Source organism: Ceratotherium simum, chromosome 7 (assembly GCF_057802395.1).
Source record: "Ceratotherium simum simum isolate JZ-2026a chromosome 7, ASM5780239v1, whole genome shotgun sequence".
NCBI classification, from domain to species: Eukaryota; Metazoa; Chordata; class Mammalia; order Perissodactyla; family Rhinocerotidae; genus Ceratotherium; species Ceratotherium simum.
In genome coordinates this window covers 68,770,984-68,797,294 of record NC_141906.1, presented here as the reverse complement: position 1 = coordinate 68,797,294, position 26,311 = coordinate 68,770,984, and the positions used below count along the sequence as shown (strand labels likewise).

General features: G+C 40.4%; 2 protein-coding genes across 2 annotated transcripts in view; one reads left to right on the top strand and one right to left on the bottom strand.

Annotated features, from left to right (window-relative positions):
- Window positions 1-1,188, bottom strand: part of CD3E (CD3 epsilon subunit of T-cell receptor complex) — a 51,339-nt gene extending 50,151 nt beyond the window's left edge. Inside the window, exon 1 of the mRNA XM_087433770.1 lies at window positions 1,079-1,188. The gene's annotated coding sequence lies outside the window, so the exon portion shown is untranslated. The remainder of the gene's footprint in view (window positions 1-1,078) is intronic.
- On the top strand, window positions 1,136-25,381 carry MPZL3 (myelin protein zero like 3). Its single transcript, XM_004427264.3, has 6 exons — window positions 1,136-1,208; window positions 10,602-10,768; window positions 13,368-13,578; window positions 14,903-15,068; window positions 16,911-16,971; window positions 21,720-25,381. Exons 1-6 carry the CDS (start codon window positions 1,136-1,138, stop codon window positions 21,744-21,746), a joined length of 705 nt encoding a protein of 234 aa, XP_004427321.1. The 3' UTR covers window positions 21,747-25,381.
- Window positions 25,382-26,311: the final 930 nt, after the last annotated feature.

Genomic DNA, 26,311 nt, shown 5'->3' with positions numbered 1-26,311 from the left:
ACATAGCAAGTAATAGAAAACAGATGGGTATATGTTTTATCGTCACTGAAAAATTTCCTTAGAGGCAGCTTGAAAGTCAGTAATGGATAGAATTAGTTTCTGCTGGATAAACAAATCTAAATGGATTGCCACAGAATTTTCACATTGCTTTGGATAACTGGGAATTGGGCACAACAAACTGCTTAGGTTGGGGACTGTTTCCAAGGAACAGTATCTATTCCATTTGGTACTTTTACATTACCTTCTTAATAGAGAAAACTACCCGCTTTCAAGTCTAGTAAAGAAATGGGAGTTGAAAAATGGAAAGTTATTAAACTTTCCCAAAAACTGAAGCATACTTTTGTTCCCCTCTTGCTTCCATTAAATATACAGAGATTCCAGGAGAAGAGAGGGACTAATAATTAAAGTGGGGCACCAACCCATCTCTTTTTCAGACGAATGTGACACCATCTCTTCATTTCACTTTAAGCACCGTGAAAACATTACTTTCTCACTTTTCCAACCAAAAGATACACAAATCTCAGTTCCTTTTTTCTCTATTATATGCTGTGATGATTTCATCATTGCCACTGTCAACAGCAATTTAATAAACACCCAGTTTAGGTAGGTACTGAGCTGGATGCTGTAATAGCTACACCCAAAAAAAGAACACGAACCAAAGAGACTTGAGGCACAAATTCGGCACGAAAGCCTAATTCATATTTTTTTATTGACTGACTGATCCTGTATGATCTCCTAGGTCCCTCCGAACTCTAAGTATATAGAAGCCTATTCTGAGAGCGTTCAAATAAAATAATCCGTAGGGAGTAAAAAAGGCTTCCGCAATAGTCAGAGGATGAAGACTATTCAGTACTGCAGAATTCCATAAAAATAAATTGTAAATTCTCCAAACTCTGTAGCCTGTTTCATTGTCAAGCAAAAGAGAATAAGTAACTCCTATTTGAGAGTTAAAGGATCGCTCATTGGTGAGCAAGCTCAGGTGTGGTTCTGGAAGAAAAGCCAGGTTCCTATGGCAACTTCGAATTGCCCTTTTTAAGTGTTCTCGCTGCCTCCCGCCCTACGTCATTTCCGGTGTTACCTGTGTTGTTACCGGGAGCGGTAAACAAGGCGTGCAAGGATCTGGAGAGCTGTCGGGATGCAGCAGAGCGGGGCGCCGGGAGGCCGTGGCTGCGGTCTCTTCCCACTGCTGGCCGTCCTGTGGTTTCAAGGTGAGTGCGCCAGCAGGCTCTGCCCCACTTCCGGCCGGGGGGATAGGGAAGATGGTCGCTTTTCCGGTTCCGGGGGCGGGTGTCTCAGGAAAGCCCCCATAACGCTTCTGGGAAGGAAGGAAGCGGGAGGGTGTGGGGAGGATGTTCTCTTCTTGTAACCACTGCCCGCTGAGGGCAGTAGGTATCTTGTCAGTGCTTTCCTGAGCCGCTGGGAGCTCGACCACCTTGCGTGACTGCGTGGTGTTCTGGTGATGGCACGGCTTGATAGACCCACGGAGGGCTCTGGCTTTGGGGCACGTGGTGTTATCTTGTGCTGAGTTATCAGTGGTTGACTCTGCTGTGGTTCTGTGGGCTGTGTATCCTCGTTAGGAAAGGGCAAGTCTAGTGTTCAGTAGTTGGTCCCAGTAATTTTGGGAAAGAAAATTAAGACTTGGTAATTTCATTTTTGTAGGTGATTGTCAGGGCCTGTGAGGTAAAACGTTTATTAGTCACAGAAAGGATGTGCTGTGATTTTGTTATAATACTCATTTTGTTCAGGAAAAAGCAACTGCCTTGGCATTTTAATAGCACATTTTTTAAAATACAAGACAGGGCATATCAATTCTGTTAAAATTTTAATGTATTACTAATATCAGAAGTACAGTATTCACACTGTGACATATTCTTAAAATTTGGCTGTTTTGCTTTGATGCAATTTTCAAATTGCGTAAATTTCAGTACAACCTAATTACCTTCATGTTAGGGTGCAATTATTTCCCAGATTTGTGTGTGGGTGTGTTTGTGTGTGTATGTCTTCTTGGGAAATCGTAGTTAGTAGAGCTAGCATTAGAGTGAATTGTTAACTTCATAAAATTTCCCTGTGGGTAAGTGGGAATTTCTGAAGGGGACATTTAACATAAAGACTTAAGGTGTTCTAAATCTTAGCAGGTAAGGCGGGGACGTTTTTATTTATTTGATGACTAATATTTATTCTGCCGGCACACTCCCTGATCCCTCCCAGCTGACCATGTCATCATGAGTGTCCAGTTTTTCAGCTAAATTATTTTGTAATATAATATTTAGGCTGGCCTGTCACTCTAAATAATCCCAGTTTCATCTCTCTGTCTCTCTCACACACACAAGGAAATATTCAACTATTGTTCTGTTGAGAAAAAGAATTCTAGAAATGGTGCGTAGTTTCTTAAATTTTATGTCATTTCACATTGAAAAGCATCCACAAGTCCAGCAGACCAAATAATTCAAACATTAAAAGTTGATTTTATGATCTGTATGTACTTGTTGAGTTGATTTATCTTTTGCCTTTTTAAAAATAACAGCTTTATTGAGATATAATTTACATGCCATACAATTTACCCATTTAAAATATACAATTAAATGGTTATTAATATATTCACAGGGTTGTGCAATCATTACCACAATCAATTTTAGAACAGGGCTGGCCCCGTGGCTTAGCAGTTAAGTGCATGCGCTCCGCTGCTGGCGGCCCGGGTTCGGATCCCGGGTGCACACCGACGCACCGCTTGTCCGGCCATGCTGAGGCCACGTCCCACATACAGCAACTAGAAGGATGTGCAGCTGTGACATACAACTATCTACTGGGGCTTTGGGGGGAAAAATAAATAAATAAAATCTTTAAAAAAAAATTTTAGAACATTTTCGTCACCCCAAAGAGAAACTCTATACCCATTAACAGTCACTCCCCATTCCTCCCTTTCCTCAGCCCTTGTCAAACACCAATCTACTTTCTGTTGCTATGGATTTGCCTACTCTGGACATTTCACATAAATGGAATCATACAATATATGTTCCTTTGTGGTTAGCTCCTTTCACTTAGCATGTTTTCAAGGTTCATCCATTTTTTGGGGTCTCACTTGTTTTAAATCTGTTAGCAATAGGCTTTGGTTTCATACCAGTGTTTGCTTTTCCTCTTCAAAGATAAGACTCATTAAATTATTAACTTGTTTGAATTCTCCCTGAGTTATAAATATGGTTCTGCTACATCGGTTGTCAAAGTACATAGAAACAATAGATTAGGTAGCCAGGGTTCTTACTCTTTTCTCTTTTCCATATAAGTGTGCGATTTTATGAATCAAAGGTTGACAGATTTGTATTTTGGAAAATTGAGTGTACAAAATTGAGAGTTTTGTCATTTTTTTCATTTCTTCCATTTATTAAGATACTTATGTTTAAATGTGATTTTCTTGTTTTCCTTCCAGAATAAAAAATTTTTGTTAATTATTATAAGTATTTCTATAGTTGGCTGTTTTTAGCTGGCAAGAATGCTTTTTTACTCAGATGAAAAAATAAATACCCATAAGCACATTAGGCCTAGGATAAAAATTTCTGAATGAATGTAACATTGGATTTTGTTTTGTTTTTTTTTCTTTTTTTTTCCCAGTGGAGTAGACAAATTATTTTACATCCATTGATTTTATTTTTAATTTTATTTATTTATTTATTTTCCCCCAAAGCCCCAGTAGATAGTTGTATGTCATAGCTGCACATCCTTCTAGTTGCTGTATGTGGGACGCGGCCTCAGCATGGCCGGAGAAGCGGTGCGTCAGTGCGCGCCTGGGATCTGAACCCGGGCCGCCAGCAGTGGAGCGTGTGCACTTAACCGCTAAGCCACGGGGCCGGCCCTACATCCATTGATTTTAAAACACTTTTAATTTCAGTACAATATATATAGAGAGAAGAGTGTACATGTATAAGTGTATAGCTCAATGAACTTTCAGGAACTGAGCACACCAGGGTAACCAGCATCCAAATCAGGATGTAGAACATTACTGATACTCCAGAAGCCTTCCTTGTGCTTTCTTCCAGTCATTATCCCTTCTTCCCCAAGGAGAACCAACATCCTGATGTGTAGGTTAGTAGTGTAGAGTAGTTTAGTTCACCCGTGGGTCTTTTCTGTTACTATACATTTAAGACCTGCTTGTCCAGTGTTTAGATGTCAGCAAAGTGACTTTACCTATTGATAACTTTGTGGCAAAATCATGCTCATGAATATGGAGTTCAAATACATTAACAAGGAAGAAATTGGTAGAGAGGTAGCATTATTAATTGTGTACTTACTATAATTCAGTAACCAGAATTTGCTTAGAACTTGTAATTTTTATGCTTATTTTGTAACAATTTTTGTTTTATGAAAAGGAAACTGTTGATTTGATTCAGTTGAATATTGCAGAGCATCCACAATGTGCTAGATTCTGTTTGGATGACCTCAGGGTCTATTTGAGAAGATAGATCAACAGATAATTTTAGAATTAGCTGGTACTAAGAGAGAAATGCACTAGAAGCTATGAGAGCACAGAAGAGGTGCCCATAAGAGGTGCCCTTAATCTGCCATGAGGAACAGGGAAGACTTTGTGGAGGTATCACCGAAGTTAAATCGTGAAAGAAGAATAAGAGTTAGAGATAGAGAGTGAGGAAAATTCCAGACACAGAGAGGAACATAAACAAGGCATGGAGGCATTAACTAAGTTTCCAAGCAAGTTTTCTGAAACTTACTTTGACTGGGTTAGCTTAAATCACATGTTGACCCCAAACATATCTCTGTGGTCAGGAGGATGGTGTGCTGGAGCCAGCTCCTACTGGCTCTCAAGGGCCAGTTATGCACATCTCTTCTTAACTCAGCATTCAGAGACCTTACCTTTGTAGCTTGAAATTAGCCATGGTGGGAATATTGGCACCAAAGAAACAGTTTTTTTTTTTTTTTAGCTGTTTACCAGCACACTTCTCGATATAATGATTGGTTTAGGCCAATCTGGGTCACCCTCAAGAGCTGGGGGTAGGGTCAGTTGCTCGTTATTCTTAGTTTGCTCATCGTCCACCAGATCTATTGCTTCCCTTCTCAGTTCTTCTTTACTCCTTGGAAAGCTGACCATATAGACTGCATCATCTAGGCTCCCTTCCCTGGCTCCCAGTTAGATTTGGTCAATGAAAAGCGTTGGCAGGAGATTGGAGGGCAGGAAGAGAAAGGTATCAGGGAATTTCTTTCCTGCTCCCTCCCTGTCTTAGTGCTATGGTTTATACTAGCTGTGTCTCTCTATGGCTACAGCATTTGTCATGTGGCTCACAGCTCCAGCTCTTACCAGTCTCCTGTAGCACCATTTCCTCCCTTTCCCCTTCAGGGCTGGGGATGGTAAAGGCTTTGTCCCTTTGGTGGCTTCCATGACTCTGAGAAAAGGTCCTTTTGAAAAGTGGCCCATGTACTTTTCAAAATCTCAGCTGATTGTACCTTCCATTTCCTCCCTGGACCCTGACTGATAGAGGCATCTTCCCCCAAGCTCAGAAGCTGTGTGGGAAAGGTGGATATCAAAAAAAAAAAAAATCTGAGTATTGTTAGAACAGGCAATGAAGGGAATGGATGTTGAGCTGGCAGTAAACAAAAGTTCACTATGTTCAATTTGAGGTCCAGTGATGGTGATATCCAAGTGCATGTATCTGGAAACATTTGGACACTCAGAGGCAGGTCATGGCTAGCAATATAGACTGGGGAATCATTAGCCTATTAGTGGTTGTTAAATCTATAGAAGTGGATAGGATTGTCCAGGGAGAACATGTTGAATGAAGGTCTGTGGGCTTAGGGTGGAACTCTAAGGAACACCAGTGTTTAAGGGATGAGTAGGAAAGGAGGAGCCTTAGAAAGAGGTTTGATAGAAACTATCAGAGATGTGGAGTTTGTGTGTGTGTGTGTGTGTGTATGCAACACAATCAGTGTGGAGAGCTGGGTGTAGGGAGACTAATGCGATTCTTATTTACAACTCTAACCCATATTTCTTCTTTGCTCTAAACCAGGGTTGGCAAACTTTTGTAAAGGGCCAGAAAATAAATATTTTAGGCTTTGTGAGCCAGATGGTTTGTGTTGCAATTACTCAACTCTGCTGGAGTAGTACAAAAGCAGCCCCAGATAATACATAAATGAATGAACATGGCTGTGTTCTAATAAAACTTTATTTATAAAAAGACATTGTGGGCTAGATTTGGCCCATGGGCCATAGTTTGCTGACCTCTGCCCTAAACCCACTGCCTCCTTGACATCCCTTGGGCATCTCAAAGGCACCTTAAACTTATCTAAAATCAAATTCGTGTTCTTCCCTGCCAAGCCTGGTACTTTTCTAGCCTTCCTTGTGTCAGTGAATGGTATCACCAAGTTGGAAACCTGAGAGTTATCCTTGACACCCCCCTTTCCCTAACATTCCTCATCTGATCTGTCACCACTTCCTGCTGGTTTTACCTTATAAGTATTGTTGTCTTCCTAGTTCTGCTCATGTCCACTGCTACCAACTTAGTTCAAGCTTCCTGTATTTCTCATTTGACTATGGTAGTAGCCTCCTAAGTAAACCCCTTATATTTATTCTTGATTCCTTCTAAGTGTCTTCCCTAGAGTGATCTTTTGAAAATGCAAACTTCATCATGTCTCTTCTCACTTATCCCCACATTTAAGTATTTTCCATGGCTTTCCAGTACTCAAATCTTTAAGGTCCTGCATGATCTGCTTCCTGCCTAGCCACACCTCATTCTGTCTCATGCTCTGTGTGTTTCAGCCATCCTGCCTTTCCTTCAGTTCCTTGACTGACTGTGCTGCTTCCTGGCACAGGACATTTGCATATGCTGTATCCTCTGCCTGGAATGCTCTCCCTTTCCTTACCTTGTTACCCTTCTTTCTGAACTCAACTCAAAAGTAACTTTTTTCAGGGAAGCTTTCATTAACCACTCCCTGCTCTCCTATTATAACAGGTGCAATTCTCATAGCCACTCTCTTTGTTTTTCCTTCATAGTACTTATCAGAGTTTGTAATTAGACATTTGTGTTTATTATTATTTGATTAATTTATTGAACTTCTGCTGTATTTTAAGCTCCAAAACAGAGAGTGAATTTATTTTGCTCACATTTAATTCCAAGCTCAGAGGGTGGCACAAAACAGATGCCCAATAAGTATACGTTTGAAGAATGAGTGAGGAATGAGAGTATTGTCATAGAAGCCTAGGATAGAGGAGGTCAAGGAGCAAGTAGTCACTGAGGCAGAGGGATCCAGTAAAATCAGGATAGAAAAGTGCCTATTGGAGTTTTTATCCCTTGGATTTTACAGTTTTAAGACATGATGCCCTTTACCAGAAGTGGTAGTGGGGTCCAGATTGTGCTGTAGGGGTCCAGAAGTGGAAGGGAAGGGAGGAAATGGAGACATTAGGTATAGACTGCTCTTTCACCGACTTGGCTTAGAAAGGAAAGAGAGGGCAGTGGTTGGTAACAAGTAGTATTACAGGGTTAAGATTGTTATTATTTTGTTTTATTGTTATTTGTTTGTTTTTAACGATGGGGGGGACCTCTGTGTGTTTAGAGGCTGAAGGGCAAGAGAGCCCCTCTGGAAGGGGAGAGGTTGAAGATAGTAGAGAGGATTTTTCTGCTGGAGCAGGGCTTGGAGAGGAGTGATCCAGGGCAAAGCAGAAGAGGTTGGCCTTGTGTAGGAGAAGGGACACCACACTCTTTCAGATGGGAAGTAAGTATAGGTGCAGACACAAGAAGGTGTGTGGCTGGGCAGTTTGTATGGCCTCAAATTTCTTGAAGAAGTAAGAGGAGACATTTTCTTCTGAGAATGAGGGATTTGAAGGTTGCACAGAAGATGAAAGAGAATGGCAGAGGTTTGAGGAATCAGAAAGAGGAGCTGACCAAGGCTGGTTAAAGGGTCACTGTACCTCAACTGTGGGTGGAATTCACAAATTTCTTGTGGTAACTATCTGTGCAGTTGTGTGATTTTTTTTTTTTACCTTTACTGTACACTAGCCACAGTCTAGGAGTGGTCATCTAGGGTTGAGCTTTCCCTGAATGGGTGCAATGGAAAGAGAGGAGTGTAGAGGACATAAGAATGTTGAAAATACTGTAGACAGGGCATAGGAAGAAAGTGGGTGACTAATGGTCACGCTTTGTTCCTACACTAGAACTTTTAGTGACCTGTCCACCTCTTCTCTCAGTCTGTCCCTGCCTGCTCCCCTCCCTCTGAATTTTTGCCCTTCAAGTGCTTGCATTTAATGGAGGAAATAGTCTTTACAAATTGACCACAATCAATGGTGTATGTGCTTGAATAGCGTTATGTACTAAATGTTATGAGAACATTGAAGAAAGAGCAATGAGATACATCAGGGAATTTAGGAAGGCATCACAAAGGGGGCTGATATTTGAGCTGGGTTTTGGAGGTGTTTGAGAGTTGGGGGTTTGGGTGTGGTGGGAACAACCCAGGCAGGATTGGTAGGAATAGGGAGAGCCTTCCAGCCAAACACATATTCAAAGAAAGGCACAGTGGCATGAAAGGACATAGCAAATTTGGGAAATGGCAGGACCTTCTGGGCATGGTGAAGGGGACGGGATGTGTAGGCGGGTGGAGTAGCAGAAGTTTGGGGCCAGATTGTCACTTTTTGGATTTTATTCCGTAGCCCAATAGAGAATTATTAAAGGCTTTTGAATGTTTGTGGTGTTTATTTTAATAATAATAGCTAACATTTATTGAAAGTTTCTATTTCAGATGCTGTGCTAGGCATTTTGTGTGTTATCTTATTTAATCTTATTGGATTCTCACAGTGATCCAATGAAGTGGGTCTTGTTATTCTTCCCATTTACCAAGTGAGGAAATTGAAGCTTGGACAGGTTAGGAACTGTGATCAAGGTCTCATAGCTAGAAAGTAGCTGGGCTAGACCTCAAGTCCAGGTCTATCTCATTCTAAATCCACACTCTTAAATCTCTCTACTATACTTATATTTTAGGATAAAGGCATGGGGCATGAGGAGAGTGTAGATTATCCATTCATTTCCCCCTTCCAGTTTTTAGAGCTGGTTCTTGAGTGATGAGTAAGGTGAGTCAGGAGTGAGGGCTTAGGAGAGAGTAGCGGCTGAGGGATGAAGGTGTTCCAGGCTGAGGAACAGCATTTGCATAGAAGGAACAACAAGTTTAGCATGGCAAAGTCAGAGAAGAAGCTATGGATGAACCAGAAGTAATCTTCATCTTTGGGATGCGTCAGATTCTTATTAGAGTTGTGAGCTCAGTCTTGGTCTCTTCGTTTTAAGAGGAATGTGGACAGACTAGATTGTCTAGAGAGGAGCCAGAAAAATGGTTCGGAGCAGCAGAGGTAAAGGCAGTGGAATTGATGACGCATAACTGTGTCTGTGATAGGAAAGGTTGAGAGTGTAGGCAGAACTGAAGAGATGGCGATAATGATGATGAAGCTATCTAACATGCATTGAGCACGTACCCTAGGTTAGGTAGGCTTCTTGGTGTTATACATGTTTTAACTCATTTATTCCTCACAGTGACCTTCTAAGATAGGTGCTATTATTATCATTCCCCCAGGGTGAGAAACTGAAGAAGTAAAGTAACTTGCTGAGACCACAAAGCCAGCAAGTGACAGGGCTTGGATTTGCATCCTGCCTCTACCAGAGGGACTGCTGGTTTTCCAGGACGGTGTGTGGGTTTGCTGTCTTCTGAAATCTTGCTGCTCTCTTGGCCTTTGGCCTGCCAGAAGAATCAGGGCTTGTTGCGGAGGAGAAGGAAGCAGGAAAAACGACGTGCTGGTGGCTTACTTTTCTAAAAAATGGCTCCTTAGTGGAAGCTAAATTTCTACTCACGGTTCTCTGAAAGCAGAGGGGATGGATCAGAAGAAAGTGCCAACTCTTTTGGGGGGGATGGAGTGTCACAGTTGGATGTCTGAGGTGGTTTTGGAAAGAGTAAGTCTCTAGAGAGTTTAAAAATGATGTCTTATTTTTACATTTTAGCGTGCATTAACTTGGTCTGTTTTCCTCCCCATGATTTACTTTTAATGCATGTGTGATTCATTAACCAGCTTTAAGAAAGGAAAAAAACAAAACAAAACTAGATAGAACCTTGGGACAGTTCCATAAAATTCTTTGAAAAAAATTTCCTATTCTCATTTTGCTGGTAGTTTTGTAGTGGTAGCTTCAAGTTACAACCTTGCTGTGCTTGGGGTAAGTCACTTAGACCAAAAAGCTGTCATATTCCTGGAGTGTGTGTATATGTGTGTGTGTATGTGTGTGAGACAAGTGGGTGGCTTAATCTTTTAGCCTGCTGTGGGCTGACCCATTTGTTTGTACTTAATTTAACCGCAAGTCTGTGTTTGGAAAAATGCTGATGTGACAAGGTTTTAAATTTTTACCCAAGCATTCATTCTATGATTTAATATTGTAAAATGACAAAAATACTACCTTTGGTTAATGCAGATATCTGCCCTTTGTCCTTTTGGGCTTACTTGAGAAGATATTTATTGCCAAGGCTTTTTGATGAGAGCCTTAGAAGTGATAAATAGCGTCTCTATATTGTTCACTCGTATCTGTATATTCCACTCAAATAAATCCATTTTAAATGTTTGGGCTTGCTTTGATTAGGTGTTTACATCGTCCTTTCCTTGGAGATTAAAGCAGCTGCCCATGTCCAGGGTTATGTTGGAGAAAAGATCAGGTTGAAATGCACCTTCAAGTCGACTTCATCTGTCACTGACAAACTCACCGTAGACTGGACGTATCGACCTCCTGGCAGCAGCCGCACAGAATCGGTAAGTGTACACTTCTAGGGAAATTTATTTGAGTCTTCTGTGGTCAACAGCTCTGGAATCCTTTTATTTCAAGTCTCAGGCACTCCTTAGGGCTTCTCATTTTAGCATAGAAGATGAGCTATTTAAATAGAAGAAGATGAGCTTCTACACTCTATGACATTCATTTGGTCACATAGGGCTTTTTATTCTTTTATGTAAGAATTTTGCAAATAAGCTGTAGGAAAAAAATTGTCAAACTCAGAGGAAATGTGGTTTAATTTCATTTCCCCTTTGTTTTTTCTTTTTGTGTGGTTTCATAGATTCATTTTCAGATTCCATGTACTAAAAAGATACCTCCAGGACTGTTGGATAGGAAAATTGTATAGGTCCCAGTAATAGATGTCCTTTCTCTTAAAGTTGCTCACTTCCTGTGGTATCAAGTTGTCTCAATGGGTGTGTCTGCTTGTATATCTGTACTCTGTAGATTTATCTTGGCATCATCTCCCGGTGTATAAACATCTGCACTGATTTATATAGCTCCTTTTGAAGGAAATGGTGGCACCTTATGTTGATGACAGATGCTGTTGGTGACAGAGTCTTGCAATGTTAGAAGCAATATACTTTAGTCACACATATAAAACACATTTATAGTTCAAATCCCGTTGTAGATATTTAATTGAAGATTATAGTGCTATAAAAAACCCTTTCTCTTTATGCTTCCAGCAGTATCCTTAGCTCAGGATAGATGCTATCAAGAATGTGAATGTCATAGCTGTATGTAAGACTGTATTTTGAAAGTATTCTTAATTCATTTATCCTGTTTCCTTCACTGGAAAAATTTCTCTTTGATTTTAATGTAGAAGCTTTGAATCTTGTTTTAGGAGCTATTAGTGAATGCCACGTAGCTTGGAGCTAGGTAGGTGGCTCCAGTAGAGGAAGCTAGGCTGTATTCACCGTCCCTTTTTCTTTAGACTTAAAATAGTTAACTTTCTTCTGAGTGGTCAGGAAACTCTGGCTGACCTTATCTGGCTCCGCCTCCTTGGCCAAAAGTAGGACAGGGCAAGCAGTGGGGATCTTCCTGGGTCAGAGACTTTAAATGCAAACAGCAGTTGGTGCTGTTCTCTGTGAGGCTGGTCAGAAAATCGGCAGACTTACCCAAGTTGGAATTAGTGGAACTTTTAAAGATCAAGTAACATGATGTCGCGGTTACATGATCAGTTAGGATTCTGTCAGACTAATCAGTTAGCAAGGATTTGAGTATCACTAATTTAACTTGTAACTTACAGGTTGGATTAATCTTGAAGATACACAGCAGGCCTTGTTTTGTCAATAAGGAGTTTCCAACCCTTTTATATTGATGCTGATAATCAGTTGTAGCCTTTCTTTACCTCCCTCTTTGGAACACTAATTACACATATTATTATTTTGTAATATCTATATTTCCCACTAGGCTGTAAATTCTGTGAGAGCAGGGACTGTGCCTATTTGGCTCCCACTGTATCTTTTTGCTTAACACAGTGTCTAGCATAGAGTAGGTGTGCAGTAAATATATGTTGAATGAATACATGAACAAGTGAACTAGTAAGTGATTCAGCATCTTCTCTGGGAAGTGCCTCTTCAAAATTGGGCAATTCAGTGGTTGTAAATGCTTGGATTCTTAAGGGGGAAGGTACCAAGTAAACAAAGAAAGAGGAAAGCCTTGAATCTTGCACAAGGGTGAGAAACCATATTGTGTTATAGTACCTGCCTGGCCTACTATCAGATATAATTAGATGCTTTGGGTGATGAAGTGTCTGATCACCAATCTGAAGCACCATCGTTTTAATTCAGTTCACATTCATTGAGTACTGATCATGCATTTGACTTGAGGTTTTTATTAATTGCCAAGATAGATAACTTGAGAGAGGCTTGATTATATTATACTTTCCTGGTGATTTTGGATAAACAAAAATCTCCGCTTTCCCACTTACTAGCTGTGTGCCTTTGAGTGACTCACTTAGTTTTTTGTTTTTAGCCTTGTTTCCCTTTCTATAAATTTGGAATAATTATACCTGCCCCATGTATAGTTCAGTGTTGTTATGAGGCTCAAGTGAGTAAATGTGTGGAGATTATTTGCAAATCATAAAGTACTATATGAATATTAGATGCTACTTTAGAATAGGGTTTCTCAACTTTGGCACTGTTGACATTTTGAGCTGGGTAATTCTTTTGGGGGGGCTATCCTATGTGTTGTAGGATTTTTAGCAATATCCCTGGCCTCTACGCACTAGATGCCAGTAGTACTCCCCCCAATTGTGACAACCAAAAATGTCTCTAGATATTGCCAAATGTCGCCTGGAGGCCAAAATTGCCCCTGGTTGAGAACTACTGCTTTAGGATTTTAGGGAGAATTTAGAAGAGATTTGAGAGTTAGGATAGCAGGATTCTTTCATCAAGCCTTTTTCAGATATGTTTTATTAACCTGTCTTTTAACCTGTAGGATGGAGGTAAACAAAGCATAAAAAAATTGCCAGTGGAGAAAACTCATTATACATTTGTATTTTATTTTGGACCTACTTAGCTTTACGTTGGCAATGCATCTTTCCAAATTAACTTTTTCCTCGTGGTGTTGCTTTCTTAGATTTTTCATTATCAGTCCTTCCAGTACCCAACCACAGCAGGCACATTTCGGGATCGAATTTCCTGGGTTGGAGATGTATACAAAGGGGATGCCTCCATAAGCATAAGCAACCCTACCATCAAGGACAATGGGACATTCAGCTGTGCTGTGAAGAATCCCCCAGATGTGCACCATAATATTCCCGTGACAGAGCTAACAGTCACAGAAAGGGGTAAGCTAACTGCCACCAACCTTCTTCTGCAGTGCCCTGTGACTGTGGTGCTTTCTGGAGAGATCAGTGATAAGCAGAGCTACCTATCTTTGTAAGCCAGTTGTTATTGGAACATTCTGCCATCCTGAATTCTTTATTAGGATAAATTTTTTATCTTTATTTTTATAAACTGGTTTTTCTCCAAATATTGTCATAGTTTCTCCATTATCCTTTTTTATTTTAACCTCAGGTGACCAGAGGTTTTGTGGAATGTATGGCAAACCCCTAAATAAATGGAGAGTTGTTATCTGTGTGAAGTAGAAGTCATTCTGGTTTCCCTAGTATGTTCATACCCTCAGTTATAAGACAGTGTTCTTGCCTGTGTCTTGAAAGAGGACCCCCTCTAAGGATGGGAGGCAGCATGTTTATTTTATGTTGCAAAGAGCAGCAGTTTCCTTTTAGTATGGAGCCAGGGGAGAGTAGGTTAAGGACTGACCTTTTTTTCTACGTTATTCCCTGGTGATTATTGAGTGGTCATTCTAGTCCTTAGTTGGATTTGAACCAAAGACTTAGAGATACAGAACTGCATTATGGTTCATTATAGATGCCTCATCGTTTCTCAAGTCTTTCTCCCTTCCCTGTCTGTTTTCTTCTTTATTTTATTAAGACAATAACTCATAGGTTTCAAAGACATGGGCATGTTCATGCTGCTGGCGGGAGTAGACACTGGTATAGTTTTTCTGGAAGACAGTTTGATAGTATGAATCAGACACCTTAAAAGTGTACGCCCTTTGATCCAGTAATTCCATTTTAAAATTTTATCTTAAAGAAATAGAGGTAAATATGAAGATTTATGTGTAATGGTGATCATCATGATATAACTCATAGATTCAAAGAATTGGAAACAACTTGAATGGCCAGCATTAGAAGATAGATTCAATAAATTATTCAATAAGGTAGAATACTGTGATGCCATTAAAAATCACATCTGGAAGGAATTTTTAATGACATGGAAAATATTTGTCATGTATTAAGTAAAAAAAGATGTTAGAAATAGTATGTAAAATACAATCCATACTTCTAAAAATATACACTCTCCTCCCTATAGGCAGACTCATACCCATATACTCCTAGAAAGAAAATTGAATGGGTAGATACCAACGTGTTAATCCTAGGTAGTGTTATTATGGGTGAATTTTTATTCTTTATACTTTTATGTATTTTCTACATTGAATTTATTCCTTTTGTAATCAGAAGAAATACAAGCAAAAGTAAAACCTATCTCATGTCAAAGGAAGCACTTCTGCATGTCCCTCTCTTTAACTTTCTCTTTTTCCTCCTCTAGGTTTTGGCACCATGCTTTCCTCTGTGGCCCTTCTTTCCATTCTTGTCTTCATTCCCTCAGCTGTCGTGGTTGTTTTGCTGCTGGTGAGAATGGCGAGAAAGTCTGCGGGGCTGAAGAAGAGGAGCAAGTCCAGCTATAAGAAGTCATCTATTGAGGTTTCAGATGAGTAAGTCCAGCGGGAGCCCTGAGCAGTAAACCCTCTTCAGGGCTCTGCCTCGTGGATAGTGCCCAGACCCCAGCATCCATGCCTTGCTTTCTTCCAGAGTACTAGAAGGAAGGTTGAAAGGGAAACTTGGGGATATTAATTTAGAGAGAGAGATGGAGGGGTTGATAGTGTGGTCCTAGTCTCCTCTTTTGGAAATCAGATTGTACAATGCTGTTATTCTAAATATAAATTCTGAAGTGAATATCTCATTCCTTCAAAATTAAAAGGAAATTCCAACAAATCAGTTATTTTCCCCTTTTCCTTGTTTTGTTGCTGAGCTGATGTCTCCCTACAGAAAATGCCTGAGCAATGAGAGAGGCTTTAAGAACAGCCGTGGAAGGGCAGAAACAGTTTAAATAAGCGAGATCTCTTCTTGGTCAGCAGATGCTCTGAAGGGGTTAATTGGATTGTGGTTATCAAAAGCGTTCATCAAACATCATTTTGCCAGTGAGCAGGCATGATCCACTATTTTCCCTAGAACAAATCTACTCAAAAAAAAGTAACAAAAGTCTACGTAAAACCCTTGTTGATTCCCCATTGTCTATGTCAGGGGCTCTTAACCTGGAGAGAGAAGTCTTATCTTCAGAGGGTCTAAAACTCTGTGTGTGTGTGTGTGCATGCGTGCATGTGCATTTATTTAATGAGAGAGAGAGCGCCCTTTACAAGAAATCTGTGGCCCCCACCAATAGGGAAAGAACTCTTGGTAAAAATACTAAAAAGTCTATTTCTAAGCATGGTCTAACAAGACCCCTTTATGATCTAACCCTAAGTCGTGTTCTTTCCTGCCATTTCTCCTCGTGCATTCCACATTCCAGCTACAGTGAGCTATTTTCCTTTCTAAACATACTGTACTCGTTCAGATCTCTTTTTTTCAACATTGTTTTCTCTCACCTGGAATTCCCTCCATCCCTCCCTGTTTACCTGGAAAACTCTTCCTTATTCTCCGAGACCCAGCTGAACTGCCCCGTTCTCTTGCATTTCCCTGAGTCGTCCAGGGAGAACTAGTCACACCCTCCTCTTTGTTGCCACAGCAGTTTGACCTTAACTCTATTAAAATGTTTATTACATTGTATTATAACATAGTTGTTAAGTTTTAACAGGTCTTTTACCCCCGGGAAATTGTGAGCCCTTCAGGGGACTGTGTTTTATTTATGTTTTTATCCCCAGCCCAGCACAATGGCTCAGACATAGTTGGTGCTCAGTCCGTTTCTGAATGGATGATTGTGACTACCTCCTATTTATTTATTTATTTACTTATTTTGCTGACGAAGATTCTCCCTGAGCTAATATCTGTTGCCAATCTTCCTCTTTTTTTTTTTTTCTTCCCCAAAGCCCCAGTACATGGTTGTATATCCTAGTTGTAAGTCCTTCTAGTTCTTCTATGTGAGCTGCCGCCACAGCATGGCAACTGACAGACTGGTGGTGTGGTTCCACAACCAGGAAACAAACCCGGGCCGCCAAAGCAGTGAGAGCGTCTAACTTTAACCACTAGGCCATCAGGGCTGGCTCCTTCCTATTTATTGAGCACTTCCTATGTGCCGGGCACTGTGGGACGTGTTTTATATGTGTTTATTTTTTATTTACTCCCAACCATTATCCTTTAAGTGTAGGTGGTAATATTTGCATTTTGTAGATGAGGAAACAGGCTCTTGGAGCTTCAGTAATTTGCCCAGTCACCCTGCTAGTAGGTGGCAGAACTGGAATTTAAAAGCAGACCTGTCCAATTTCAATGACCTGTGCTCTTAACTGCTCTGCTGACTGAGGAGAGCGATTGTTCAGAGTTGGTTTGTCTTCTTTCTACAGCACTGACCAAGAGGAGGATGACTGCATGGCGAGGCTTTGTGTCCGTTGTGCTGAGTGCCTGGTAAGCCCGTGCCATTTCTTCTGTTCAGGTTCATGTCTCATTTTCCTGCTTACTTACAGGGATCCTTTGCCCCCAGAGGCAGCAGAGGATATACAGGCAGGTCCTAAGCTAGGTGTGAACCAAAATCTTACCCCAGAGTATTTTGGCCTCAGGGGACCCTACCAATTCTAACTATTATTTTGTTATATGTCTCATGGGCATAGAGTGGTGTCCTTAGGTTAGGGAAGGGGACTGTGTAGAGCATCTCTGCTGACTGACAGAACATCTTGAAAGAGGAGTGTCCTATGCCACTGAGGTCATATGAGGACAATTTGACTGGCTGGGACCCAGAGCCCTGAATTGAACTTTTCTGCTGTGCCTCAGTTTTTTCTTTTAGGTGACTTGTGGCTTTGTCGATAAGAAATATCCATGTTGGAAGGCCTGAGTTTTGATTTAAATTTCGAAAGGCTGTCATCCCTCCCCCTTTGAACCCTTGCTGTGACTGGTAGGCTTGTGTGGCCATCCCAGGATCCTAGGAGGAAGAAAGACTCTCTGATGTAGTACAGTTGCAAACAGGTCAAAGGCAATTTATGATCTAATATGAAGCATGCCTATCATTACAAGGTTTAAACTTGAGCCCTCTTTGTATTTGTATTGTACTTGTATTGCCAAGCTCAGCCTTTGGCCAGATGACCACAGCCCAATTACTCACTGCAGTGTTCTTTTTTTATCTTTCTCTTGTGTCCTTAAGGATAACAGGTAATACGAGGGAAAGGTCGATAGTTCCAGTGGAGAAGGTCTAATACTAACCCTTTGGGGTTCGAATATTTTGATAACACAAAATTAGTTAATGTCCATATGATTATTATCCACATTTCAGATATTAATTCGTTCAACAGTTATTATTGAGCATCTGTCACATGCCAGATACAATTCTAGGTACTTAGGAAATAGCAGTGAACAAAATTGACAAAAATCCCTGCCCTCAAAGGACTTTCATTCTTTACCTGGAAAATTTGCATCCTCCAAGACACAGCTGAAATGTCACCTTCTCTTAAACTGGGGTACAAACAATAACTAACTAAATCTTTTAAAAATAAGTAAAATATATAGTGTATCAGATAGTGCTTAATGCCATAGAGAAAAATACAGTAGGAATGGGAGAGGGGATGGCTGGATGGGGGATATGATATTAAATAGGATGGTTGGGGACACCCTCCCTGGAGTGATATTTGATCAAACACCTAAAAGAAGTAGATAGCAAGCCTTATGGCTGATGCAGAGGAGCGTTCCAGGCAGAGGAAATGGTAGGTACAAAGACTCTGAGGAGGGGCCATGATTGGTATGTTCTAGGAGCAGCAGGGAGGCTAATGGGGCAGGAATGAAGTGAGTAAGGCAAAGAATAGAATATCTTCAGAGAGATAATGTCATATCTTATAGAACATAGGTGATTATAATGACCTGGACTTTTATTCTTTTTTTTTCACATTTGTTTTTTAAATTTTTTATATTTTTGTAATATTTTACAAAGCAAACATTCAAAGCATCATTTGAATGATTTAGTTCTTTTTGCTTATCTGATAATAAGTCATGTTTTATCTAATGAATATTGAATCTCACTAGTTTTTTTTTTTTTTTTGCTGGGAAAGATTTGCCCTGAGCTAACATCTGTTGCCAATCTTCCTCTTTTTCTTTTCCCTCCCCAAAGCCCCAGTACATAGTTGTATATTCTAGTTGTAAGTCCTTTTAGTTCTTCTACATAAGCCACTGCCACAGCCTGGCAACTGACAGACAAGTTGCGTGGTTCTATGACTGGGAACTGAACCTGGGCCGCCAAAGTGGAGAACATTGAACTTTACCACTAGGCCATCAGGGCTGGCTTTCAGTAGTTTTTTTAATTGAGATAGAATTGACATATAACATCATATTAGTTTTAGGTGCACAACATAATGATTCTATATTTTTATGTATTATGAAATGATCATCACGAGTAAGTCTGGTCAACATCCATCACCACACATAGTTACAGAGTTTTTTCTCTTGCTATGAGAACTTTTAAGATCTACTCTCTTAGCAGCTTTTGAATATGCAGTACAGTATTCCTAACTATAGTTGCCATGTTGTACACTACATCCCCATGACTTAGTTATTTTATAACTGGAAGTTTGTACCTTTTTACTCCCTTCACTCATTTTGTCCAACCCCCCTACCCTCTGCAGGTGACTTTTATTGTTTTTTTTTTTGTGAGGAAGGTTGACCCTCAGCTAACATCCAATGCCAATCCTCCTCTTTTTTGCTGAGGAAGACTGGCGCTGGGCTAACATCCATGCCCATCTTCCTCTACTTTATATGGGATGCCACCACAACATGGCCGGACAAGCCGTGCGTCACTGGGCACCCGGGATCTGAACCCGTGAACCCCGGGCTGCCAAAGGGGAGCACGCGCACTTAACCACTACGCTACCGGGCCGGCCCCCAGGACTTTTATTCTTTTTTTTTTTTTTTTTTATTTTCCCCCCAAAGCCCCGGTAGATAGTTGTATGTCGTAGCTGCACATTCTTGTAGTTGCTGTATATGGGACTCGGCCCCAGCATGGCTGGAGAAGCGGTGCGTAGGTGCGCACCTGGGATCTGAACCCGGGCCGCGAGCAGCGGAGCGCGTGCACTTAACCGCTAAGCCACGGGGCCGGCCCAGGACTTTTATTCTTAATGAAATAGAATCCACTGGAGGTTTTGGAGAAGAGAAGCATTGTGAACTGATGTATGTTTTAGAAGGATTATTCTGGCTTATGTGTTGAGAATAGGTGGTAAGGGACCATGTCAGAATCAGAGACCCTGGTTAAGTGACTTTAGTCATAATGTAGGTGAGAGAGGATGGTGTTGGTTTGGATCAGGGTGGTGGTGGTAGAGGTATGGGAAGTGGTTGTATTCTGATTATAGTTTGAAGGTAAAGCCAGAAGGATTTACTGATGGGTTGCATGTATATGCGAAAGAATGGGAGGAGTCAAGGCTAATTCCAAGGTTCTTGACTTGAGCCACTAGTAGAATAGAGGTGTCATTTTCTAATGTACAAGTTTATGGGTGGAATAAGTTTTAGGAGGAAGATCAGGAGCTGAGTTTGAATATATTAAGTTTGAAATACTTATTAAACATCCAAGTGGAGATGTGGAGTAGGCAATTGGTTATATGGGTGTGGAGTTCAGAAGAGGGGTCTAGACTGGAGAAACAAGTTTAGGAGTCATCAGTGTAAAGAGACTGCTGAAGATATTTCCACCAGGGAATTGAGTGTAGAACGAGAATTCAAAGGACTGAGCCCTGGACATTTTCAAGGTTGATAGATTGGGGAGATGAGGAGGAATTAGCAAAGGAGGCTGAGAGGGAATGTCCAGTGAGGTAGGAGGAAAACCAGGGAGTTCTATATCCTGGGAGCCAAGTGAAGAAAGTGTTTCAAGGAAAAGAAAATGATTAACTGTGTCAATTACTGCTGCATCAGGTCAAGCGAGATGAGAACTGAGAATTGATTATTGGATGATCTGGTAATGTGACGATCATTAGTGACCTTGGCAACAGCAGCTTCAGTTGAATAGCGGGGATGAAAGCCTGAATGGGGTAGAGTCAAGAAAGAATATGAAGAGATATATTGGTGAAAGTGGGTGTAAACAACTCTTTCAAGGAGTTTTGCTGTGGAAGGAAGCAGAGAAAAAAGCCAATCGGTAGAAGGAGGTCTGTGTCCAGAGTTGCTTTTCTTTTTAAGACGGGAGAAATTATAGCACGTTTGTATGCTGATGGGAATGATCCAGTAGAAAAAAAGTTGATGCTGCAGGAGAGAGGGGAGGATTGCTGGAGCAACTCCAGGATCTAGTGCTCAAGTAGAGATGTTAGCCTTAGATAAAGGCAGGGAGAGTGTATCCATGAGAAGACTAATAAGGAAGGCCAAGTAGATGGGCCCAGACACAGATGTGTGGGTAAATATGATGGGAGCTTGTGGAAGTTTCCTACTGACTGCTCCTCTGTTCCCAATGATGGGAGGAAGCAGGGTCGTCAGCTGAGAATGAAGTGAGGAGGAGGTGTTAGAGGTTTGTGGAAAGAGGGAAAGTTATGAAGTAATTATCTAGGACAAAAGGAGGATGAATGGACTAGAGATATGGTATATGCCGGGTAGTACTAATGGCCCACTTGAGGTTAGAAGTAATGAATACAAGTTTGAACAATGAAAATAAGAATAACGATAATAGTCGCTAATCTTGAATGAGCTCTCACAAAGTGCCAGGCACTGTGCTAAGTGATTTACATACATTGTCTCATTCAGTTCTCATTGCTGTTCTATGAAGTGCACGTATTTTTATTATTCCCATTTTACAGATGAGGAAGCTGTGGCTTAGAGATAAGTAACTTTACTCAAGGTCACACAGCCAGCAAGGGGTGGAGCTGGAATTGGAACTCAGGAAGTCTGACTCCTAGCTACAATCCTGCACATTCTGCTGTAGATAGGCACCTTTTCATGTGTGATGGGGTTTTAAAAAACATTCACCAAGGAAAAGGGATCCCTTAGGGTTTTGAAGCAGAAATTAGTGCAATAGACACTAATTATATTGAGGTCCTCTGATGCCACCTGGGAATTTAGGTGTGTTGAACCAGTGCCATTTCGCTGCTGATGTCTCCCCGAAGCTGAATTCCCTTTGGGGGATCCTAACATGCGGTCTTTGCCTAAGTTCTGACTGTGGCGTTATACTTCGTATGCATACCACAACTGCTGTTCTTCCCTTCCAGGATTCAGACTCTGAAGAGATATATTGATGAAAGTCTGCATGGTATAAGAAGAGTCACCTAATAACAGAAAACATTCCATTCCACTGGCAGCTAAAACCTCTCAGAGAAGTGGAGCTGGCCTGGACAGCAGTGATGGAGGGTTCTGGAAGTCATCAGTAAAGACTTTAGGAGCCACTTATTTATTGAAGAAATGTTCCTTTTGTATTTATAAACTGTTCAGAAACTCTCTGAAGAGACTCATAACTACCCCCTTTTAATAACTTATACTCTAATTGAATGAAAGGATTCTTTTCCTGAATAGAAAGATACATTTTTTTCACCTTTGCTCTTGAATGTATTACGTGTTTTCTTCCAGTTATTTGAGGGAGAATCTTAATGTTGGCCATTCTGTTGATGCCAAAATATTTTTCTTTTTAATGAAATGGAGACTAATTTTCCGATGTGCTAACAGTCAAAATGTTTGTTTGGGATAAGTGTTCTTTGTTTTTTGCTCCATGAACGTTTTCAGCTGTGAGTTAGCACACGGCATATATAGCACACAGTATATGGTTTAATTATCTCATCATCAATTGTGTTTGGGTAACTTGGAGTGTATAACCCTAATTTCCTTAGAGTAGGTAGGATCAAGAGTCAATGGTTTGCTTTGACTGGGTTTTTAAAGTATTAAAGTATCATCAATTTGCAGTTAAGCAGAAGAATGGTGAGGTAGAGGGATTCCTTTCTTTTGTCTTGCTAGGTGTCATTTGTTATTTTACTTTCTTACAGCTGACTGCTTTATGGCTTCCTTCTTGACTTTTCAAGTCAGAGGCAAGAAAAACTCTGGAAAGGTTTTTGGTGGGAATGTATAGTTTATTTTACCAGTTATTTGCAATGAAATCATCTTTTAACCTGTGTTATTCTTCAAAATGTTTTTGATTTCTAAAATGGACCAAATATGAGTGAACTAAGATATTGACAAACTGTTTTTGCATAATATTTGAGATCAGGAAGTGAGGTTGTGCATAGCCTATACTTCTCCCTTCTGTTCTCTCGATGCCTTATATCAGCTTCCTCCATTCTCCTGTAGCAACTTATTTCAAATTTTAGTTTACATGGGATTTTCCATAAGCCATTCAGAAATATGTATGACATGTCAGAGGAAGGATGGACAGTGTAGTCCTCTGTGATAGAGTTCACTTCTCATATATAAGAGACAAAAATTTTACCCTCCTCTCATCTCTGTTTTTTTCAACAGGATAGCCCTTTTCCATGGGTCTTCACTAGGTGGCTCAAGAGATTTCCATGTATAGCATTATACACTGTAATATGCTTATAAAAGAATCACTTTTATATTTTTTGCCAAGATCTATTTTTAAAAATTTGGGTTGTTAGATCTATCTCATAGATTTGGCCTGGCCTCTTTGTTGTCCTAGTCCATAGATTAGAGTCTGGTTAGTTAATAGACCTTTTGATTTACCTCTGTGAGGTAAGTAGAAGAGGCAAAGGCAAAATTAGCAGTTTATATTTCCCGTGGTTAAACCTCACAGTTTTGGTCTACTTGTTAAATATGTGGTTGTCTGGGGCTGAGCTAGTGAGACAATTTCTGACACCTCACCAGAGAGAAGGAAGCAGTTTGAGCAAGAGTAAATAATTTGGGGTCTAGGAGATTTGAAGATAAAGATATAATTGTGAGGCAGACTTTTTATGGGTCTTCCTTTCTCTGAGAAAGAAATGATGTTACAAGAATCCAGTTAAAGCCACATCCCATTAAATGAGGAACAAGTTTTTGGCTAGGTTTTCATGTTTTTTTCCCCCACTTTTTTATCGTGGTAAAAAATACATACCATTAAATTTACCATCTTAACCATTTTAAATGTACAGTTCATCAGTGTTAAGTATACTCACATTGTTGTGCAACAGATCTCCAGAACATTTTCATCTTGCAAATCTAAAATTCTATACCCATTAAACAACAGCTACCCTGCTTTTATTTATTTTAAAATCATTCCCTTTCTTCTGTTTCCTTTGGATTTGATTTGCTCCTCTTTTTCTAACTTCTTAAAGTAGAAGCCTAGATCATTTGTTTTACATCTTTTTTCCTTTTTTTTAAAATTGAGGTAACATTGGTTTATAACATTATATGGATTTCAGGTGTACATCATTATATTTCAGTTTCTGTGTAGACATCATGTTCACCACCCAAAGACTAATTACCATCCATCACTACACACATGTGCCCTGTCACCCCTTTCGCCTTCCTCCCTCCCCACTTCCCCTCTGGTAGCCACCAATCTGATCTCTGTATCTCTGTGTTTGTTTGTTGTTGTTGGCTAGGTTTTCTTGTAATTTCTTTTCAGACATGTTATGAGGATTAATCCGGTGTAGTATGTTTGTCACTTTAGGTAAACGGTGCTATGTGAACAATTAGTTGTGTTATTTTGTAGCCTTGATCATAATTTGAACTAGTCCTTTCCTTTTTAAATGACTGAACACTAGAGTCCTTCATGGTAAGAGAGTAAATTGATAATTTCCTCTGCTCCATGGGTTTGTGGTCATATCACAGTCATAAAGCTGCAATCAGTTTCCTTCTGCATCCCTTATATTGAAGTCTGGATTACAGCTTTTTTTTCTTCAAAGAAGCACAAAGCAGTGTTTGGACACCTGCCTTCTTTAATGATGGAAAGAAGATAAAGTATTTTTTTTTTTTTTTTAACCTACTGTTTAATACCTTCTTAGGTGCTGTTCTCTCTCCTTTTTTCTTTTTGCTCCTCCATAAGTTCTTACCACACTGTATGGAGACGAGCCTTGTCTAGCAAGAGAATTTAATTCTGAAAGCTTCAGAAGGGGTTAAAAGCCTTTCAGAATTTTTCTTTGGCTGCTGAAGTCTTTACTTGTGGTTACATTACCTTATGAGTTTTGTGCATTAAGCTCTTAATTCTGTTACCAAATGTGAACTTATAAAATGCTTTGTGTTTTCTATGTGGCCTGTTACCTCTGGCTCCTTGGGGAACAATCTTAGTTCTCTGCAGCTCCCAAATTGTGCTTCAAGAGGGAATGTTGCATGTCCCTGTTTAAAAATATTCTGGGTGCCGGCTTTGTGGCCTATTGGGTAAGTTCAGTGCACTCTGCGCTTCAGTGGCCTGGGTTCGGTTCCTGGGCGTGGACCTACCCCACTTGTTGGTGGCCATGCTGTGGTGGCAACTCACATGCAAAACAGACGAAGACTGGCACAGGTGTAATCTCAGGGCGAATCTTCCTCAGGCAAAAAGAGGAAGACTGGCAACAGATGTTAGCTGAGGGTGAATCTTCCTCAGCAAAAAAAAAAAATAATAAATAAAATAAAGGGAAGATTTAAAAAAAAATTCTGGAGGCCAAATCCTGAATCTGAATGTTCTATTGTGTCACTCAGTTATGGTTCCAAAGGGCAACCGTATGAGGGCCCATAGGGAGTGGACCAAGACTTTCATTTAATTGCAGGACTTGAAGCTTTGCTGCCAGAAGAGGCAGCTCCATTCCTTTGACCCCAGTGTTGGACTGTTGGACTGTTAACTGCTGTGTTTCACTGTTTGTTTTTTGTTTTTTTAGTAAGAAGGTGTGCACTGTTGGGCTATGTGCACAGACGTTGTAGCTCTTGATATCTTTACCACATCATAGTTAATAAACTTCTTTGCACTTTCTGGCTACTTTTTGGTGTATATCTTACATATAAGTTGAGAGCTGTCAAATGAAAGGGGAGGTTTGTGGTTTTCAGTATCAAGCAGGCACTCATCTCTGAGCTGTACCCCAGCAAGCACCTGCATAGATTCTGGTGCACTGGAGCCAGCTCACACAGCAAGAGCTGATTGTTAAATTTTTAGGAATTTTGCAAGCCAATTGTTAAACTGTTGGCAGCTTGAAATAGGCCGTGGTGGGAGTATTTGTGTAAATTGCTGGCTTACCACACACTATGCTGCTTAGTTCTTGAGAAGAGCAAGCATTCAAATACTTTTCAAATGTTACAGGACAACTTCCAAAAAACAAGGGTCCCATGTGTAGGTCAAGCCAATCCAGCCAAGGTTGAAGGTGTGTACACTGAGAACACTTATTTTGAAGTGGTGACTTAAAAGCAAAAGATACCTTGAAGTGAAGAAGCCTTGAGTTCCTATCTAGAATGTCCAAGTCACTCAAGGTATTCTCTGGAGGAATAAAATGCTACCTGTATTCTGGAAATGCTGATATCACATGGTCAGAGGAAATCGACATGTCTAGGTGGTGAGTTGGAAGACTGGGCAGGCATCACTTTGGAGCAGGGATTGGGTGATTGCCTGGCTATATTGCATCTCTATGTTGAGAGAAAAAAATAAGGGAGGTTGCTCTATTTTAAACACAGAGCAAAATGTTTTGTGTCAATCTTAAATTTATTGTATTTTATTTGCATGAGTCTGATTTCTTTCTCAGCAAGTGTTTGCCTGATGCCATTCAAGATCCCCCCCCCCCCCCCCAGAGAGCTTGTGTTCTAGAAGGGGAGATGACACCATGGAGGTCTGGAATATGAGGCTTTCCTCAGTAAGCTGAATTTATCACCACTTTTTAGAATGAAAGTGTAAATAAAAATTGGGTAATGGGCCAGATAC

Bases quoted from the DNA above. Each gene is read 5' to 3' on its own strand.
- MPZL3 (XM_004427264.3), top strand. From the start codon at position 1,136: ATGCAGCAGAGCGGGGCGCCGGGAGGCCGTGGCTGCGGTCTCTTCCCA. The intron at 1,209-10,601 runs GTGAGTGCGCCA...TGCTTTGATTAG, and splicing joins GGCCGTCCTGTGGTTTCAAG to GTGTTTACATCGTCCTTTCC. The intron at 15,069-16,910 runs GTAAGTCCAGCG...TTCTTTCTACAG, and splicing joins TCTATTGAGGTTTCAGATGA to CACTGACCAAGAGGAGGATG.